This window comes from Oryx dammah, unplaced genomic scaffold (assembly GCF_014754425.2).
Source record: "Oryx dammah isolate SB20612 unplaced genomic scaffold, SCBI_Odam_1.1 HiC_scaffold_13, whole genome shotgun sequence".
Lineage (NCBI taxonomy): Eukaryota > Metazoa > Chordata > Mammalia > Artiodactyla > Bovidae > Oryx > Oryx dammah.
This window is the reverse complement of record NW_024070197.1, coordinates 18,233,498-18,254,204: the sequence shown is the minus strand read 5'-3', so window position 1 is coordinate 18,254,204 and position 20,707 is coordinate 18,233,498. Positions and strand designations below refer to the sequence as shown.

The following is a 20,707-nucleotide window of genomic DNA, read 5'->3' as shown; positions in this document are numbered from 1 at the left end:
GCTGCTATAATTACATCTCACAGATTTTGATGTTGTTTTAATTATCATTCAGTTCATAATACCTTCTAATTTACCTTAGGATTTCCTCCTTGATTCATGGGTTATTTGGAAATGTGATTAAATTCCAAATATTTGGGGAATTTAGAGAAATGCTTTTTGATTTCTAGATAAATTCTACTGTGATCACAACATAGACTATTAAAATTTCATAGAGAGGACAATTAGAAAGAAAATCTCTAAAAAGACACTTTAGGTAGTGAAAATGATAAAAAGCTGAGAAAAACTGAAGGATTTTGAAGCTGTTGGAATTGTTATGATTTCTGATGAAGCGTTCTGCTTTATCACTGTAATATTCCATGTTCTGAAATCTACTTTGATCTAGAGCCACTCCCATTTTCTTCTTAGTGTTTGCATGTGTAACAGAGTCATTCTGTTTTTGATATCTTATGACTGACAAATTCCTAGACCCACTCCCTTTTTGTCCCCTCTTGCCCCACACCTGGGCAAGCCAATAAGGGAGCTTGCATGCTTTCTATTGGTGCTGGCAAGAAGTTTAAACCATGTAAGCTCTAGACCATGTGTAGAAGCCCGACCTGACCACCTCCGTAATCACAGTAAACACCAAAGACAGACACCCTTCCTTGCTCTCTCAAGCCATTTTAGGACCAGCTTGGGAATCCTCCCTGCTCTCCCTGCTGCTGCGGCTAAGTTGTTTCAATTGTGTCTGACTCTGTGCAACCCCATAGATGGCAGCCCACCAGGCTCCCCCGTCCCTGGGATTCTCCAGGCAAGAACACTGGAGTGGGTTGCCATTTCCTTCTCCAATGCATGAAAAGTGAAAGTGAAGTCACTCAGTTGTGTCCGACCCTCAGCAACCCCATGGACTGCAACCTTCCAGGCTCCTCCGTTCATGGGATTTTCCAGGCAAGAGTACTGGAGTGGGTTGCCATTGCCTTCTCTGCCCTGCTCTCCCTAGAAAGCTTCATTATGTTAGATTTCAGTCCTGACATCTGTCACATATTTTGAGTGGGTGGGGGGAGGGGGGAGGATGATTTCATCCCCATACAGTCAGTAGTGTCCAACTCTTTGTGATCCCATGGACTGCAGCACGCCAGTCTTCCCTGTCCATCACCAACTCCTGGAGCTTGCTCAAACTTATGTCCATCAAGTTGGTGATGCCATCCAAACATCGCATCCTCTGTCATCCCCTTCACCTCCTGCCTTCAATCTTTCCCAGCATCAGAGTCTTTTCTAAGGAGTCAGTTCTTCACATCAGATGGCTAAAGTATTGGAGCTTCAGCTTCAGCATCAGTCCTTCCAATGAATATTCAGGACTAATTTCCTTTAGGATTGACTGGTTTAATCTCCTTTGTGTCCAAGGGACTCTCAAGAGACTTCTCCAACACCACAGTTCAAAAGCATCAATTCTTTGGCACTCCACTTTCTTTATGATCCAACTCTCACATCTATACATGCTGCTGCTGCTGCTGTAAGTCGCTTCAATCATGTCCGACTCTGTGCAACCCCACAGACAGCAGCCCATGAGGCTCCTCCGTCCCTGGGATTCTCCAGGCAAGAACACTGGAGTGGGTTGCCATTTCCTTCTCCAATGCATGAAAGTGAAAAGTGAAAGTGAAGTCGCTCAGTCGTGTCCAACTCTGAGCAACCCCATGGACTGCGGCCCACCAGGCTCCTCCATCCATGGGATTTTCCAGGCAAGAGTGCTGGAGTGGGCTGCCATTGCCTTCTCCACATGACTACTGGAAAAACCATAGCTTTGACTAGATGGACATTTATCAGCGAAGTAATGTCTCTGCTTTTTAACATGCTGTCTAAGTTGGTCATACCTTTTCTTCCAAGGAGCAAGTGTCTTTTAATTTCATGGATGCAGTCACCATCTGTAGTGATTTGAAGTCCAAGAAAATAAAGTCTGTCCCTGTTTCCATTGTTTCCCTATTTGTCATGAAGTGATAAGACTGGATGCCATGATCTTGGTTTTTTGAATGTTGAGTTTTAAGCCAGTTTTTTTCACTCCCCTCTTTCACCTTCATCAAGATGCTCTTTAGTTCTTTGGTTTCTGCCATAAGGGTGGTGTCATTTGCATATCTGAGGTTATTGGTATTTCTCCCAGAAATCTTGATTCCAGCTTGTGCTTCATCCAGCCCAGCATTTCCCATGATGTGAAAGTGAAAGTTGCTCAGTCATGTCCAACTCTTTATGACCCCATGGACTATAACATATACAGTCCATGGAATTCTCCAGGCCAGAATACTGGAGTGGGTAGTCTTTCCCTTCTCCAGGGGATCTTCAAAACCCAGGGATCAAACCGAGGTCTCCTGCATTGCAGGTGGATTCTTACCACCTGAACCACAAGAGAAGCCCTCACATGATGTACTCTGCACATAAGTTAAATACACAAGGTAACAAGATACAGCCTTGATATACTCCTTTCCAATATTGTAACCTGTCCGTTTTTCCATGTCTGGTTCTAACTGTTGCTTCTTGACCAGCATACAGATTTCTCAGGAGGCAGGTAAGGTGGTCTGGTATTCCCATCTCTTGAAGAATTTTCCACAGTCTGTTGTGATCCACACAGTCAAAGGCTTTAGTGTAGTCAATAAAGCAGAAGTAGATGTTTTTCTGGAATTCTTTTGCTTTTTCTATGATCCAGTGGATGTTGACAATTTGATCTCTGGTTCCTCTGCCTTTTTTAAATCCAGCTTGAACATCTGGAAGTTCTCGGTTCACTTACTGTTGAAACCTAGCATGGAGAATTTTGAGGATTATTTTGCTAGCATGTGAGATGAGTACAATTGTGTGGTAGTTTGAACATTCTTTGGCATTGCCTTTGGGATTGGAATGAAAATTGACCTTTTCCAGTCCTGTGGCCACAGCTGAGATTTCCCTATTTGCTGGCATATTGAGTGCAGCCCTTTCACAGCATCATCTTTTAGGATTTGAAATAGCTCAACTGGAATTCCATCACCTCCACTAGCTTTGTTCATAGTGATGTTTCCTAAGGCCCACTTGACTTCTCATTCCAGGATGTCTGGCTCTAGGTAAGTGATCACATCATCGTGGTTATCTGGATTATTAAGACCTTTTTCGTACAGTTCTTCTGTGTTTTCTTGCCACCTCTTCATAATATCTTCTGCTTCTGTTAAGTCCATACCATTTCTGTCCTTTATTGTGCCCATCTTTGCATGAAATATTCCCTTGGTGTATCTGATTTTCTTGAAGAGATCTGTAGTCTTTCCCATTGTATTGTTTTCCTCTATTTCTTTGCATTTATCATTGAGGAGGGCTTTCATCTCTCTCCTTGGTATTCTTTGGAACTCTGCATTAAGATGGTTATATCTTTCCTTTTCCTCTTTGCTTTTAGCTTCTCTTCTTTTCTCAGCTATTCGTAAGGTCTCCTCAGACAACCATTTTGCCTTTTTCATTTCTTTTTCTTAGGGATAATTATCCCCACACAGGGCAATCACGAAACCATAAAGTTTCTGTTTTTTCATCATTTTTTGTTTCCCCTACCCGCGTCTTTATATTTTAATATACAGGACATAGTTGGGTCTTCTTATTCACTTCAGATACAATATAGTCATCTTTAGAAGTTTCATTTGGCTTTATTTCAGTGTTTGCTATCTTGCCTCATTATATTCATTCTTGCTTTACATTCTTTATAATACTCAAGTCATTCATAATGGTGTTTTAATATCCTTGTCTACAAATTCTATTACTTCTACCATTTTTAGGTCTGTTTTTATTGAGTTTTTCCCTATTGAATGATTTGTTTCTTGTTTATGGGTCATATTTTCCTGCTTCTTCATATGTTTAATAATTTTTGATTGGTCATCAGACATTATCAATTTAATCTTGTTGAGTTTAAGATATGGTTGTACTTTTATAAAGAATGCTGGGTTTTTTAATTTAGGTGTTTTTTTGGCATTCTGTGGCATCCATAGTTACACCACTAGGACATCCCTTCAAAAAGAACTTACCATTCATGTGCAAGAACTGTTAGCACCTTCAGGATGCTCTTTAGGTTTTGAACCAAGTCAGGGTGTCCCCAGAGAATCCATACCCAGTGATGAATACTGAGCAGGTACTAGAGAGTGGCCATTTCTGTCCACGAGGATCCCTCTGATGAACAATTTTTGCTTCAGAGGACTTAGATTAATTGAGCCTTTGTCAGATCTGCATAATGGTCTGAGGCTCTCACTTCTCAGTCTCCTTTGTTTCCACATGTCTATACCATGGTCTGCTGGCTGTTTCTTACTTCTCCCCTTTATTTTTCATGGATGTCACTTCTAAAAAATCCATTCCACTCCCAACTCCATCTCAGCATCTCCTTGGAGGAACCAACAGACAAGTTATTTTTGCATTAGTTTAATCCTTTTGATGCTTTTTTTAAAAATATATACTTTCAGTTATTTATTTTTGGCTGTGCTAGGTCTTTGTTGCTACATGGGCTCTTCTCTAGTTGCAGTAAGCAGGGGTTATTCTCTAGTTGAGGTATGTGGGCTTTTCATTGTGGTGGCTTCTGTTGCTGCAGAACATAGGCTCTAGGGTGTGAGAGCTACAGCAGTTGCAACTCCCAGCTCTAGAGCACAGGCTCAATAGTTGTGGCGCTCAAGCTAGTTGCTCTGTGGCATTTGGGATCTTCCTGGATCAGGAATCCAACCTATGTCTCCTGCATTGGCAGGTGGACTCTTTACCACTGAGCCAGCAGGGAAGTCCTAATGCTTTTGATGCTTTTATATAAGCTCTTTTATGACAAATCTTGTAGTCTCTAATCTATGGCTAATCAGGCCACATTTGTTAGGTCTGACTTTTCTAGGGTCTACCTAATGTCCTATATATTAACATGTTCTCTCCCCTCTGGCTGAAGGGAAATAAAATGATTTCTGGTGCAAGAGGCTATGAGAATTGTTTGTCTCACAACACTGTGGTAACTGTATTTTCCTTAGAACATGTCTTTGCCTGCTTTCATGGGGTTTCACCTACATACATGCAGACTTATCTTTAGCCAAAGACTCAAGAGGAACCTTCTCCACATTTGGGGAACTCTTTCTCTGCATAGCTCTCTCTTTTTGGGAAGTGTGTCCTGCAAATTCTAGCCACCTCAATTTCCTTGAATGCCAATGTTGGTCCCTTAAGTCAGTGAAATTGCCAGGTTCTTTTTGGATTCCTCTCTCTGCACTACAGTCTGGATGTTACCACCATGTCAAAGCCTAGAATGAGGTACGGTGAATCTCATTTATTTCCCTTCTCTCAGGAATCCAGGCCTGTGGTACTTGTTGTTTAGTAGTTTTGTTCAGTTTTCTAGTTTTTTCCTGTAGGAGTATAATTCTAGACTCTGTTACTTCCTCAGGACTAGAAGCAGAAGTCTTCAGTTATAAAAATGCAGGCCCAAATGGTTCCTCAGACATTAAGGAAGCAACGATGCCAAGCTTACAAAAGTTCCATAAGAAAATAGATGAAGGTGAAACACCCCCAGTCTGATATGGCTGACACATTTCTGGATACAACTTTTCGATGACATTACAATAAAACTATAAACCACTGTCCTTGGTAAAATCATGCACTAAAGCTTTCTAAAATATTAGCAAACCAACTTCAGCAATCTATAAGATGAATAGTTCATCTTGTCCAACTGGGGTTCATCCCAGGAGCCAAAGGTTGGTTTAAAATTCAAATTAATCAATATAATTATATACAGTAACAGATTAAAAAAGAAATAAATCAACAGAAGCTGAAAAAGCATTTATTAAGATCAACATCCATTCATAATTAAAATTGTCCAAAAACTAGGAAAAGAACTCCCAGAATATAACAAAGAGCACTTATGAAAAATCTAAAGTTAATATTAAGCTTAAGAATGAAATATTAAATGTCTCCCTTCTAAATTTAGTGAACTGCAAAGAATGCTCACTCTCGCTACCTCTATTCAACATTGTACTATAGGTCATAGTCAGTACATCAGGGTAAGAAAAAGAAATGAAAACAAAAAAGTATGCAAATGTAGAAGTGAAATATATTTCCAGAAGGCCTACTTCATATGTAGAAAATGTAAAAAAAATACCAAAACAAACAATGGACAACAGTAACAACAATAAAATTTAATGCCATCAATACAAGTATACAAAGTCAATATCTAAAAGTCAGTTGTGGCTATTCATATTAACAAAAGCCTGGATAAAGAAAATTTTAAAAGCTCACTATTTACAATAGCATAAAAAATATTAAAAGTTTAGAGATAAACTTAATAAAATATGTGTAAGAGCTTCATAGTAAAAATAATAAAACACTGCTTATAGGATTAGAGAAGGTAACTAAAAGATTAAGATATAGTATTATGAGAGACTGTGAGACTCAATATTGCTAACAAGATGTTTGTTCTCACGAATAAAAATCCCAGCATATTTATTTTAAAAATCAAGAAGTTGATTCTAAAATGTAATTGAAAAAGAAAATGAAAATGACTTTGAATAGCCAAAACAATTTTTTAAAAAGGAGGAAGTTAAGAGGACTAATTCTGACATCAAGACTTATTATAAAACTATAATAACCAAATTAATCATTAAGTCCTATTAATACTAGGACTTAAATTTTATCAAAGGAAAAAATACTCTAGAAATGGACTGACACAAATACAATTAATTTCTGATAAGATCATCAGAGCAATTTAACTTATTATTATTTTTATTTTATTTTTTTAGCAATTTAATTCTACAAGTGATGCAACAAATGGAAGCAAACAGACTCTTAACCCTTACCTCATACTATAAATAAAACTTAACATGAGATGGGTCACAGAACTAATTTTAAAAAAGCAAAATATACATAACATTTTTAGAAGAAAATACAGGAAATTATCTTCATAACCTAGGGGGAAGCAAATATTTGAGAGATCAAAGAAGTAATGATAAAAGAAAAAAACTATAAACTGGACTTCATTGCAATTAAAAATTTGCTCCTATTGAAAGACTATTAAAATGAGTAGGCAAGCCACATTCTAGAGGAAATATTTGTAATACGTGTATCAAATAAAAGACATATTCAGAATATGTAAAGAATTCCTACTACTCAAGGAAAAAATACATAACCCAATAAAAGATGAGTAAAACATCTGAACAGATATGTCTGAAGATATAAAAAGCACTTGGAAAAGTTCTTAACATCATTAGTCATAAAAGAAATCTAAATTGAAACTGCTAAGATATACTACTATTCTTAACAGAATGATATTTCAGAATGACCAAAATGAAAATATTGATAACATCAAAATGTAGAGGAGAATGTGGGAGCAATCAAAATTCTCATAGATTGCTGGTAAACATTTAAAATGGTATGATAACTTTCAAAAACTGACAGTTTCTACAATGTGATATATAAACCTGCCTTACGAATGAACAATACCGTCTAATAGGTGTTTACTAAGCAGAAATAAAAACATATGTTCACACAAATATTTTTACAAGAATGTTCACAGTAGCTTTATTCATAATAGACCTAGGGACCTTGGTGGTCCAGTAGTTAAGATTCCACACTTCCACTACAGGGGGAGTGGGTTTGATCCCTGGTCAGGGAATTAATATCCACATGCCACACAGCATGGCCAAGCACAAAAACATAATAGCCCCAAACTGGAACATTTCAAATGTCTATCAATAGATGTATAAACAAACTAATATCTCCATACAACTGAATACTATTCTGCAACTTAAATAAGCTATTTTAATATAAATACTGAAACATGTATTAATACCTCAGACATTAAGCTGAGTGAAAGAAAGTAGACATGGGTCTGGTTCAAGATGGTGAAGTAGAAGGATGTGCGCTCATTTCCTCCAGCAAGAGAACCAAAATTGCAACTAGCGACTACCATTAACAGGAGGACAGTGGAACCCAGTAAGAAAAGATACACCAGGTCCAAAGACAAAGAAGCCACAGCAAGACAGTAGGGGGTACGCAATCATGATAAAATCAAATCCCATACCTGCTGGTTGGGTGACCCACAGACTGGAGAACGATAATACCAAAGAAGTTCTCACATTATTGTGAAGGTTCTGAACCCCACACATCAGGCTTCCTAGCCTGGGGATCCAACAGAGGGACTGAGAATCCCCAGGGAATCTGGCGTTGAGGGCCAGAGGGATTTGATTATAGGCTTTCCAGAGGACTGAGAGAAACAGAAACTTGTCTTAGAGGGCACAAACGAAATTTCACGAGCACCAAGACCCAGAGGAGAGGAGCAGTGATCACACAGGAGACTGAACCAAAACTACCTGCTAGTGTTGGAGGGCCACCTGTGGGGGTGTGGGTCGGCAGGGGCTCATCACAGGGACGGGGGCACTGGAAGGTCTCCCTTGGCATAAACCCTCTTGGAGTTTGCCACTAAGCCTATCATAGAGCCAGTAGATCCTGCGCTGGATTGCCTCAGGCCAAACAACTACCAGGGAGGGATGCAACCCCACTCATCAGCAAATAATTGGATTAAAGCTTTATTGAGCAAGGCTCTGCCCATCAGAGCAAGAACCAATTTTTTCCATCCAAGTCCCTCCCGTCAACAAGCATACACAAGCCTCTTAGCCTCATCCATCAGGGAGCAGACAAAGAATCAAGAAGCACAGTCTCACAGTGGCTAAAATAGAAACCAAATTACAGAAAGTTAACCATGATGAAAAAGCAGAAAGTTTTGTCCCAGATGAAGTGACAAGATAAATTCCCAGAAATACAAGTAAATGAAGTGGAGATAGGCAACCTTCCAGAAAAAGAATTCAGATTAATTATATGATGATCCAGGATCTTGGGAAAAGAATGGAGGCAAAGATTGAGAAGATACAAGAAATGTATAACAAAGACCTAGAAGAACTGAAGAACAGACAAACAGAGATGAATAATACACTAGAAAGAATCAATAGCAAAATAACTGACGCAGAAGAACGGATAAATGACCTGGAGGACAGAATGGTGGAAATCACTGCCAGAGAGCAGAATACAGAAAAAAAGAATGAAAAGAAATGAAGACAGCCTAAGAGACTTCTAGAACAACATTAAATGTACCAACATTCACATTATAGGGGTCCCAGAAGGAGAAGAGAGAAAGAAAGGACCTGAGAAAATATTTGAAGAGGTAATAGCTGAAAACTTCCCAAACACAGGAAAGGAAATAGTCAACCAAATCCAGGAAGCACAGAGTCACAGGAAGGATAAACCCAAGGAGGAACACACCGAGACATACAGTAATCAAACTGAAAAAAATTAAAGACAGAGATAAAATATTAAAAGAAACACGGGAAAAATGACAAATAATATACAAGGGAACTCCCATCAGGCTATCAGCTGATTTCTCAACAGAAACTCTATATCCCAGAAGGGAATGGCATGATATATTTAAAGTGATGAAAGGTAAGAACCTACAACCAAGATTACTCTACACAGCAAGACTCTCCATATTTGACAGAGAAATCAAAAGTTTTCCAGACAAGCAAAAGTTTAAGAGAATTCAGCACCACCAAACCAGCTTTACAACTAAGGCAAAAGGAACTTCTTTAGGCAGGAAACCTAAGAGAAGGAAAAGACCTACAGAAAAACCCGAAACAACTGAGAAAATGGTAATAGGATCATACATATTGATAATTACCTTAAATGTAAATGTATTAAATGCACCAACCAAGAGACATATACTGACTGCGTGGATGAAAACATGTGCATGTCTGCACTTCCACCCATCACATCACTTTGATTGACCCCCCCCCAAAATTGTATGTAGTTATTTTAGATTGTTAAGTTAATCATGTTCCCATTATGGTTTGCAATTGTAATTAGCTTTTATTTTTTGTCTGGCTATTGATTGTGAAACTGATAAACATCTTTTACTTTGTGATTATGTAACTGTCACTTAATACCATTGTATCATGATTGGTCAACAACTAGTCAAAAATAATAGAACTCTGTATCCCCGGAACTAGGACCAAATAGAAAAACCTGTAATCACTTTTTAAAATCCAGATGCGTATTGGAATTACCTTGAAATTTTTTGAAAAGTACAAATGTTCAGGTATTGCTCTTTTTGTCCAGAGCTCCAGATATGTTTCTAATGAGCAGTCATATTTAAAAACAACTGGACTATATGATGATCTTTTACTTTTATCTAGTTTGTTCCACTTTTTCTATTTCATATTCAGTGCTTCCTTTTCATTTATGTTCTCCAATTTCTCCATCTCTTCATTTTTTTGATGTTTTTCTCAAAATCAAGTGTAGTAGAAAACTTTTGTATACATATATATGTATAAAATATATATTTTAGAAAACTTATGAATTTTTGCCTAACTAAAAAAATTATGACATTTTGATTCCACTTGTTTGACTTAGTACGAATAGAATCTAGGTTTCTAATTAAAAAATAGGTATGCAACAAGCAACAAAGGTCTCTGTATAGCAGAGTGAACTATAGTCAATATCTTGTAATAATCTATGATGGAAAATAACTTCAAAAATAATACATGTGTATTTGTATAACTGAATTACCTTGCTGTGCACTTGAAAGATTGTAAAAGTGAATGTGAAAGTCTCTCAATCATGTCCCACTCTTTGCGACCCCATGGACTATACAGTCCATGGAATTCTCTTAGGCCAGAATACTGGAGTGGGTAGCCGTAGGGATCTTCCCAACCCAGGGAAGAAACATTGCAAGTCAACTACATTTCAATAAAGTAAATATATTTTTTAAAAAGTATACATGAAAAAAAATAAATAAATAAAAAGTATACATGAAAAAAGTCCAGAATAGACAGAACTAATCTGTGTTGGTAGAAATCCCAGTAGCGATTATCCTGGGGAGGGACTGCCATGGAAGAGGCCTGATGGAACTTAACAGGTTAGTAGGAGTGCCCTTTATCTTAATTACAGTGTGACACATGGGTTTCCACTTCTGTCAGAATACAAAGAACTTTACACTTAAGATCTCTATGGACATTATATCTACAAAGCATGGAGTGGATTCTCAGTAAAAAACTAGCAGCCAATAGCTCATAAGTCACACAAGGATTTATGTAGAGATTAATATTAAAAAAATTTAGATTTTAGAGGCATAGAAGTCAGCCATATATAGGTAGGTACTTCAGAGATCTTACGCCTTTAAAAATACATTCCTAAATGAGATGGCTACTATCAGGAAAAAAAGAAAATAATAATTGTTGATAAGGATGCAGAGAAACTGGAACCCTTGTGGCTTGTTGATGAGAATGTAAAATGGTGTAGTCACTGTGGAAAACAGTATGGCAATTCCTCTAAACATCAGACATAAATTACCAAATGATCCAGCAATTCTACTTTTGGGTATATACCCAAAAGAACTGAAAGCAATGACTCAAACAGATATTTGTACACCCATATTCATAGTAGCATTAATCACAGTAGCCAAAACGTGGAAGCAACCCAAGCGTTCACTGAGAGATGAATGGATAAGCAAATGTCACATGCATCTATAATTTAATATCACTCAGCCTTCAAAAGGAAGAAAAGCCTGATACATACTATACCATGGATGAAACTTGGGGACATTATGTTAAGTGAAATAAACTAGTCACAAAAAGGACAAATACCATATAATTTCACTTATATGAGGTATCTACCACAGTCAAATTCATAGAGACAGAAAGTAAAATATTGATTGTCGGGGGCTAGTGGTGGGGAGTAATAGGGAGTTATTGTTTAATGGGTACAGTTTTACTTCTGACAAATGAAGGGTTCTGGAGATGGATAATGGTGATGGTTGCGTAACTATGTACAAGTACTTAATACTATGCTTAAAAATGGTTAAGATGGTAAATTTTATATATATTTTACCACAATTAAAAAATACAGATCTCCAAAAATAGTCACAGATATCAACTACCTGAGTCCACTGGACATTATACAGACTCACCTAGGTAACTCTGACTTTGAAAAATTTTCTCTGTTGTCCATAGTTCTTTCCCTTGTTCCAATTTGCAGATCATATCAGGCTTAGTCATGTGAAACCCTGATAATAAAAAATAAGACTTGGTCTAAGAAGCTGTTGGGCTTTAAAACTATTGAAGGAAGAGAAAGATACAGCTTCAAGGTGGCTATTAGACAAGGCTATTAATGTCCTCACAAAGTTAATACCTTGCACTAGGCAAGTGGGGACATAATCATGCTTTCTATTAACAAAAAGAGATCATTCATCACCTCTGATCTTTGAAATTCAAAGTTCCACATGTTTCAGAAATTCTTGAAAGGAGATGCATAACACTGAAACATGTAAGGAATTTTCCTTACCCACAGAGATGAGATGACAATAGTTTTCCAACATGACATCTCTGTAGAGGGCCTTCTGAGCAGGGTCCAGTTGCTGCCACTCCTCCCGGGTGAAGTCCACAGTCACATCCTTGAATGAAACTGATCCCTGTAAGGGCATACTCCAGTTCATCCTAAGGTAATTGGAACTAGTGAGAACCAGACACTGGAGACCATGTTCAGTGGTCAGACCTGGTTTTCTTGTGTTTTGTACTGTAGAAAATTCTCTCTGGAAATACATTCAATTGTATTTACCTATTATCTCACGCTAAAAATATATGAGATCATGCTCTTTGCCTTGAATGTGATTGGTTGCTTGATGCAGTGAAACAAATAAAACCTTGACTTTGCTCATAAGAAGTTACAGGCTAAAAGAGAGGCATATGCATAAATATTTATACTCAATAGACATTACAGATGTGATGACAGAAATATGTATAAGGGAAAATACTATAGAGTATTCTAAGATTCTGGATTCTAAGATTTCACTGAAGACATAAAGATTTTGTACTCACAATGAATTTATTTTGTAGCACTACATGTCAGTGGGCTTTTAAAATTCATTGGGAGAGTAAAACCAGTTAGTAAATAGCGAAAAGTACAGTATGTTAGGAAAGAATCTTTGGGCTTAAGAAGAAAAAAGTTTATGGAGCAAAGTAGTAGGCATATTTATGTAATAATACTGGATTTTTTTCCCTACAGAGTAGTAGTCTTTAAAATGCTCTAGGTACACTCCCAACATATAAATCATTAGTTGGCATTAATAGCAATCCACACTGTTAACAATTAATGTTCTTGAATGTAAACTACTAGTATCTTCCTCCTTTTCAGTATACTGTCTTGTACATTTTGTACACATGTCTTTTGTAACACATGCCCTACTTTGGATCTACTGCTTTATGGAGAATTAAAAACAAAGAAATGTTAAGTCAGCACATATGTGAAAAAACTTGTACTTTAGAGGCAATATTCTTGAACACTAGAGAAAGCCTGAAGTGTGTTAGGTGGGAAAGACAAGTACCCACTGTTGGAGGTCTGTCTGAGATTAAAGTGGTATTAATGGTCTAGACAGGAGACAATTGTTTGTTCCATGGTAAGTTTCAATAGAATCGGTCATCAATTACTTATAGAGTAGAAAAAGAGAGAGGTATAGCTCTTAGGTCATCTGCATAGCAAGTGGATAGGTGCTGAGACTAGAAAAAGGAAATGGGAAGCAGGAGAAAGAATAAGCTGGACCAGAGGTGATAATGAGGTAAACCCAGGTTGTGTCCTCGAAATGTCTATGGAACATACAGGCAGTGATAGCTGTTGGAGGCTGGATTTACGATTCTGATACTCTGGATAAAGGTCTAGGATGGAGAGCAGTATCTGAGGGTCACTAGAATCACATCAGTATAACCTTTGGAGTGAATGTGATTGTACATACACAAAAAGAGACACAGAGGAGAACAGAACCAGTTGGCATCTGGGGAAAATCCAGAATGGCATTTTAAAGATTGGTAGATAAAGAGGAATTTTTCTGAAAGAAAAATATGGGAAGAAGAGAAAGTACCACCTTTGATTCAAGAGTAGACTGTTATCTCAAGAGTGAATGAACACATGCATCTTCTTCTCCTGCACCCACATATAAAAATTAGAAGAAAATAATAAGATAAGAATACATCTATAACAGCACTGAAGTACAGAAAGGTTTTTCACTGGTGGGGCACAGTTTGTAGGAATTGCTGACAAACATGGATAAAACAGAAAGATCAGAGAGGAATGTGAAATTTCAGTTTTCTATATAAGCTTGCAAGCAAATCCCTATCTTAAAAACCTTACAAAACAGGAAATCTAATCACAAAATAATAATGTGACCTATTAATTTTACCTCCCACCATACCATTGCAAAACCTAGGTCAGTGGAAATTATCAAGATTTTGCATGTCTGCTCCTTGACTTCTTATAAATCTAGATCTCCAATCAGTGTCTACACAAGATAGATTCATTCAAGTAATATATTCCCATTTAAATCAAGGTAATACATTTCTGTTCCAGCAGTACTTTCATGAGAAGACTATGAAAGGAGATAATGAATGATACATCCAATCAGTATGTGAACATGGGCTACAGCTAGAAAGTGCATTTGGGGAAGGCTGAAGTCTATCCTGTTGAAATGAGAGAAACTGGGAATAGGGCTGTAACTAGGGTGAAGCAGGTGAGACACATGGGCACAAAATTTAGGGCTGGACAGCCCTGAGAGTCCCTCTTAAATTTTGTATGTAGGCCACTTGCTTGCCCTACTGGAAACCAGTTTGATGGAAGTAAATCCCAATATCCAGAAAATTTAAGGATAGGGAAGCAAATGTTCACATAACCTAAAAACAAGTTATTTCAGAAAGAGAGGAAACATCATCTCACCTGAAGCATGGCTTTGATGTTTGCAGGAGATGAGCCTTCTCTTTTGTGCTCTTCTTTGGAAAAGGGAAGAGTCCTGAGAAGGCAAAGATGGGAAGATACAGGAGCCATGTGAAACCAGATTTGACTTAGATCTCTCAGAATAACTCAGTTAAATCAGCATCTATTTTCAATTTTGGCACTTGCTCACTGTGTACCCCACACAAATCCAGGACAGAGGTTAGTAGGGAAATAGACCAACCCTGTTCCCTTATGGAGGGAATGATGCTGAAGCTGAAACTCCAGTACGCTGGCCACCTCATGTGAAGAGCTGACTCATTGGAAAAGACTCTGATGCTGGGAGGGATTGGGGGCAGGAGGAGAAGGGGACGACAGAGGATGAGATGGCTGGATGGCATCAATGGACATGAATCTGAGTGAACTCTGGGAGTTGGTAATGGACAAGGAAGCGTGGCGTGCTGCGATTCATGGGGTCAGAAAGAGTCGGACACAACTGAGCGACTGAACTGAACTGAAATGTTCCCTTATCAATCCCAGAAACCTAATCTCCTGGTGAAGGAGAAGAGATTCTGGGGAATCTGTTGTAGCTTGGAGAGAAGGAATATTGTTTTTTTCCCTCTGCAGCTCCACCTAATGTCTCCTATGAGAGACAAATTTATCACATATTTCCAAATCGTTTTCATGGACTTCCTACCAGTTTACATTGTCATCAGCAGTGCATGAGAACACCTCCACAAATCCTAATGAATGCAGCTGAAAATGATTTTAATCTCTGCCTATCAGATATATATATGTATGAAAGCGAAAGTGAAGTCGCTCAGTTGTGTCTGAGCAACCCCATGGACTATAGCCTACCAGGGTACTCAGTCCATGGAATTTTCCAGGCAAGACTACTGGAGTGGGTTGCCATTTCCTTTTCCAGGATATATATGTCTAATTCACATATTTCTTATATGAGAATAAGCTCCTTTTCTTTTCTGTGAAGACATCTTATAGTATATTTGTTTTTCTCATGGTGGTGTTTATTTTCTAGTTGGTTGACATGATCTCCTTTTTCAATTTAATAAATTAACCTTTTACCTATTTTAAGTTGAAAATAATTTCTAGCTGCTCATGTGACTATTAAAATGTTTTTGCCTTGTGACGATTTCTTCCCTATATGTATTCTTTAGCAATACTATGTACTAAAGAATCCATATTTTCTCAGTTGATGTGAAATGCCATCTCTATCATTATTACATATCCCTACATACTTGAGGATAATTGGATTTTCTATTTAATTTCTCATACTTGAGAATATTTGAATTTTCTATTTAATTTCTCTACTTCATCTCTTTATTGATTCACTTGTACATTCTAATTAGCATAATTATTGAAAATTAACCATTATTTATTAGTAACTTATTAACAGTAGTTAAAGTATTAACTACTGAACAATACTTTTTAGTAATACAGGTATAGCTATAGAAATTGATCTTTCCACTTTGTAGGTTTCCAGGCAGAGAGGAGAATATTTTGCTTAATGAAGTCTGATGCACTGATTGTTACAGTGAATGTTTTAATTAGCAAAATAATATTTTAATTACTAAAATGAGATTGGCCTTACGATTAAAAGTATACCTAATACTTTTATATCATGGAATGCCTGAAGAGGCTATTGACCTTGCCATAGATTTCATCCAGAAACAGGAAACCTTATTCATATATCACTGTTGAAAGTGCTGCTAGTGTGTGCTCAGTAGTGTGCAACTCTGTGACTTCATGGACTGTAGCCCGCCAGGTTCCTCTGTCCATGGAATTTTCCTAGCAAGAATACTGGAGTGGGCTGCCATTTCCTTCTCCAGAGGATCTTCCCAACGCAGGGATGGAATCCCCATCTCTTGGGTCTCCTGCATTGGCAGACAGATTCTTTACCACTGTGCCACCCGGGAAGCTCCTTATGGCTCAGACAGGAAAGAATCCGCCTGCAGTGCAGGAGGCCTGGGTTCGATCCCTGCGTCGGGAAGATCCCCTAGCGACAGGAATGGCTACCCACTCCGGTATTCTTGCCTGGAGAATCCCATGGACAGAGAAGCCTGACCGGCTACACTCCATGGAGTCACAGAGTTGGACACGACTGAACGAATAATGAGTGCCTCCCTGTTGAACCTTCCCTTACTCTGGGAATTATGAAATCTTACTTCTCCCTTTCCAGTACTTATACTTCTATTTTATTTGCTCAGTTGCTACCGAGTTACAATTTTGGAGGCAAGCTTAAGGATCTCTATTCAGATAATCAAATCTTTACCTATCTAACTAGTGGTCAGAGTTTCCCAATCAAAAAAACTATCACAAAACAGTAACAGTAGGTTACAAACACACGCAGAGTTCAATTCTATCATTTCAGAAAAGCACCATAGCACAGGCACCCGCGAATCATTCACAATCTCTGACAGCACATAATAATTACAGGCAAAGTCACAAAATCACATCACAAATCATTTCCCCTCTCCATGGTCACCTGCGGTCTCAAACACGACTCACACCTAATCGGAAGAGAGGCACATGCAGAGGAATCCACACGCAGCAACGAGACTCATTCAGTTTTACACACAGTCAACCGCAACACTGCACAGAGCAGCAGCACGCATCCAAAACGCTGCAGGTTGGGTACAGGCGGTCGCCTCCATTTGCTACCCACACGCCCGCTGTGTGAGGCCCTGCTCCTCGCGATGGAACTCCCTCGGGGTCAAAAGAGACAAAAATTTCCCTTCGCAAAACTCGCTCCAGGTCACACAAGATTGTCACCTTCAGGGTCACGCCCACAAGCCACGCCCGAGGCCGCGCTCTCACAGGTCTGAGTGTCTGGTTTACCAAGGGCCCGGTTCCGGTTCCGTCCTCATAATTACAGGCCCGGTGTGGACTCCCGGCTTCCCCCCTAGGCTCCTCATCAGGTACCGCTTCCCTAGTCGCTCTCCTGGGCCGGAACTCCCAATTCGCGCCCCCTCCTCTGGGCCCCTAGGACCTACCAACCTCACCCCAGCCAAGGCTCAGTCGTCTGCGCCTGCGCACTCCCGAACTGGCTGGCGCTCCCAGGAATCCACGCGGCGGCGGGTTAGCAGTGGCGAGGTCTGGGCTGCCGGCGCTTGATGTTTCTGCCAGGGTCCGCTTTTCCGGGTTGGACTACGTTTCTCACAGGGCCTGAGGGCACGAATGCACTTCGTCCTCTGGTTCATTTCCCCCTAGCCTTGTAGTCATAGTTTGCCTAGTGGTGAGTGGCAGTGACTCGGGTCCGGATGCAGGAAGAGCTCACGGCTGGAGTCCTGAAGTTTCCCAGGCACGGATGCGGCAGGTAGAGGCGGGAGTCTTAGGCTTTGCAAGTCACCTGCTGAGGAAGGTGATTGTGGGTGTGACTGTGTGACTGCGTCAGCGTAAGATGCGGTTATAAGTGCTAAGAGAAAGAGCAAGAGCGAGCGTGTGAGGGTGCGGAGCCTCTGACTGGTCCAGGTTGAGCGCCTAAGAATGTGGGCGGGGCCTTATTAATAACCTTGGTCGGTGGCGACTGTGAGGCGTTATATACTGTGACTAAGTAGCCATTTGACAGCACTATTAGGCTAGAGTCTGATCTCTCCTAAGGACTTCCCAGGTGGCCCAGTTGCTAAGATTTTCAGGCTCCCAGTGCAGGGGGCGGGGCTTGATCCCCGGTCAGAAAAGTAGTTCCCACAAGCTACAAATAAGAACCTGCGCAGACACATAAATAAACATCAAGCTACCATGACCTTTATTTAAAAAACAAAACAAAAACTGGCCTAATGGGTCTTTTTCACTTTTAGTAGGGTAGAGCTTCATTTTTGTAGTTCTAGCGTTGAGGAATCCGTAGACAAGATCCCTGTGTGACTGTCTGTTCCTGTTAAGACTCAGGCCCTTGTTAACCACGGAGACCCTCAGTTTTAAAGCATGGCCCCTGTTGCCTTCATCAATGTACCCTGACTCTATTGTCTAGCTTAAGAGCTTGATACACAGGCATTCAGTACATTAAGTGTAGCCTGTGTTGGCACTAATTGTCAATTCCATGGTTTTCTTGGAATTTGTTGGAATTCTGGGTTTTCTTTCATTTGCCTGTGTTTTCACTTTTTAGAGCCACGTTACACCAGAATGCTAGCTGCACAAAAAATAGCATTCTGGGTCTTCAGTATATTGAAAGGTAGAATGAAGGTTGAAACTAAAAAAAAAACAAAAACAAAAACCCCACACTTTTATGTCTTTGTTAGGACGATTTTAGAGCTGGAATTACCCCTAAAGCAGGGTTCTGGGAAATCATGATATTAAGGCATCGAGAGTAAGATTTCTGCTTCCAAAGATTCCTCTTGGAAGCTCTGTGGTGGCAAGCTGCATACTGCAGACATACAGTATTTTCATAGCTTTGTCGACAGGAAATTTCGGTGAACATAGAAAGAGATTCTGGTCCTAGGCTACAGTCAACTGATTTTTCTTTATGATACAGGGAAGGGTCAGCAGTATTCCAGTCTTTCTCATCCTTCCATTGGGTATATTGAACACTGATGATGAAGGCTTGCTAGCAATGAAGATTGTGTTATTTAACCTGTCTTGGTATGAAAGGCCTGGTATGTCATGATTCCCTTTCTCCTCCAAGTTTTGCTGTATTGTAAAAGAAGAGCCGTGAAAGGAAAATAAGTGTTGCAGTCACACGTCTCAAATCCAAGCTAGAGGTCATTTTTGAGCTTTTTGTTTCATGGAATGAATTAAATGCCCTGCCAAATAGTGACCAATCCATTTACCTGGTCTCCAGGCTTTCTCTTCTTAGTTAATGATAGTTATTAGTACCATGAAGATGGATCCCCTTCTTTCCCAGTTCCTCATCAAATGCCCTTCCTACAGTTAACTTTTGTATAACTACTCACCAGCACCTTGCCCATGTGCTCTTTTTGCCTGAATAGATTTATGACACAGAAAGTCCTCCGTTACATGGTGATTTGTTAAGGAAGAGACCAATGCTTAGGCAGAATTACACATTAGATACTTTAGATTTTATTCAAAGACATGAATGGGGAAATGGCAAGGAAGGAGATTTGATTTCAGTAACAGTCTTCAGTAAAAACGGTCTTCTGTTTTGGAGGCCTTTAAGAATATTATCATCCCCTGGAGAAGGAAATGGCAACCCACTCCAGTATTCTTGCCTGGAGAATCCCATGGACAGAGGAGCCTGGCAGGCTACAAAGAGTTGGACACAACTTAGTGACTAAACCACCACCAAGAATATTATTGGGGATATGTACAGAGACATCTCTTTGAAGGGCAGACCTTTACCAAAGGTTTAGGAGATTTATGTGGTACCAACAAGTTCTTGTATAAGATTTGCCATCATTTTTTTCTGAGTCACATAATTGTGTAAACTGAGAGTCAGTACTATATAATGGTCTGAGTCTTGAACAGAGGTCAGCAAACCATGACCCTGTAAGCCAAATCCAGCTTGTAGCCTATTTTTTTGTATGGCCTGTGAACTAAGACTAGTTTTTAACATTTTTCTGTCACTGAAAGCATATCAAAAGGACAATATTTCATGACATGAAAATTACAGAAAATTCAGATTTCAACGTTCACAAATAAAGTTTAGAATTCGGTGAAAACATTCTGGGGAAATTTGTTTTCTCTCTTTTTATATTAGCATCTACATAATATCCTTGATTTTGTCTTTTGGCTCACAAAGTCTAACATATTTACTATCTGGTTCTGAGAGGGTAACAGGCAGAAGGGCAGGGGTCTCCAAATGGAAAAAACAGGCTGCAAGTGTCAGACATTTTTTATCCTTCTCTTAAGGGGCAGGAGGAAACAAACAAGTGATATATATTTTTTTCCCTTCTCTATACAAATTTAAAAAGAGGTTTCTCTTAAAATACTGTGTTGCCATAATGACACCTGGTTCCAGCTGAAGTGATCTTTTCTCAAATCTTGAGTTAACCAATGCACTTTTCTTATGGAAATGTTT

The 20,707-nt window shown here is 39.1% G+C and overlaps 1 protein-coding gene across 8 annotated transcripts in view; it reads right to left on the bottom strand.

The window, feature by feature from the left end:
- Nucleotides 1–20,452, bottom strand: part of ZNF382 (zinc finger protein 382) — a 34,818-nt gene extending 14,366 nt beyond the window's left edge. Inside the window, exons 1-4 of one of the 8 annotated variants that reach the window (XM_040252958.1) lie at nucleotides 17,730–20,452; nucleotides 14,725–14,797; nucleotides 12,307–12,473; nucleotides 11,933–12,028 (exon numbers count right to left, since the gene is read on the bottom strand). In XM_040252958.1, the coding sequence (XP_040108892.1) occupies nucleotides 11,933–12,028; nucleotides 12,307–12,457 (247 nt within the window). In that variant the 5' untranslated portion in view covers nucleotides 12,458–12,473; nucleotides 14,725–14,797; nucleotides 17,730–20,452. Of the gene's footprint in view, nucleotides 1–11,932; nucleotides 12,029–12,306; nucleotides 12,474–14,724; nucleotides 14,798–17,508 lie in introns of all 8 variants that reach the window. The other 7 variants (XM_040252954.1, XM_040252960.1, XM_040252956.1 and 4 more) reach the window with 7 other exon arrangements.
- Nucleotides 20,453–20,707: the final 255 nt, after the last annotated feature.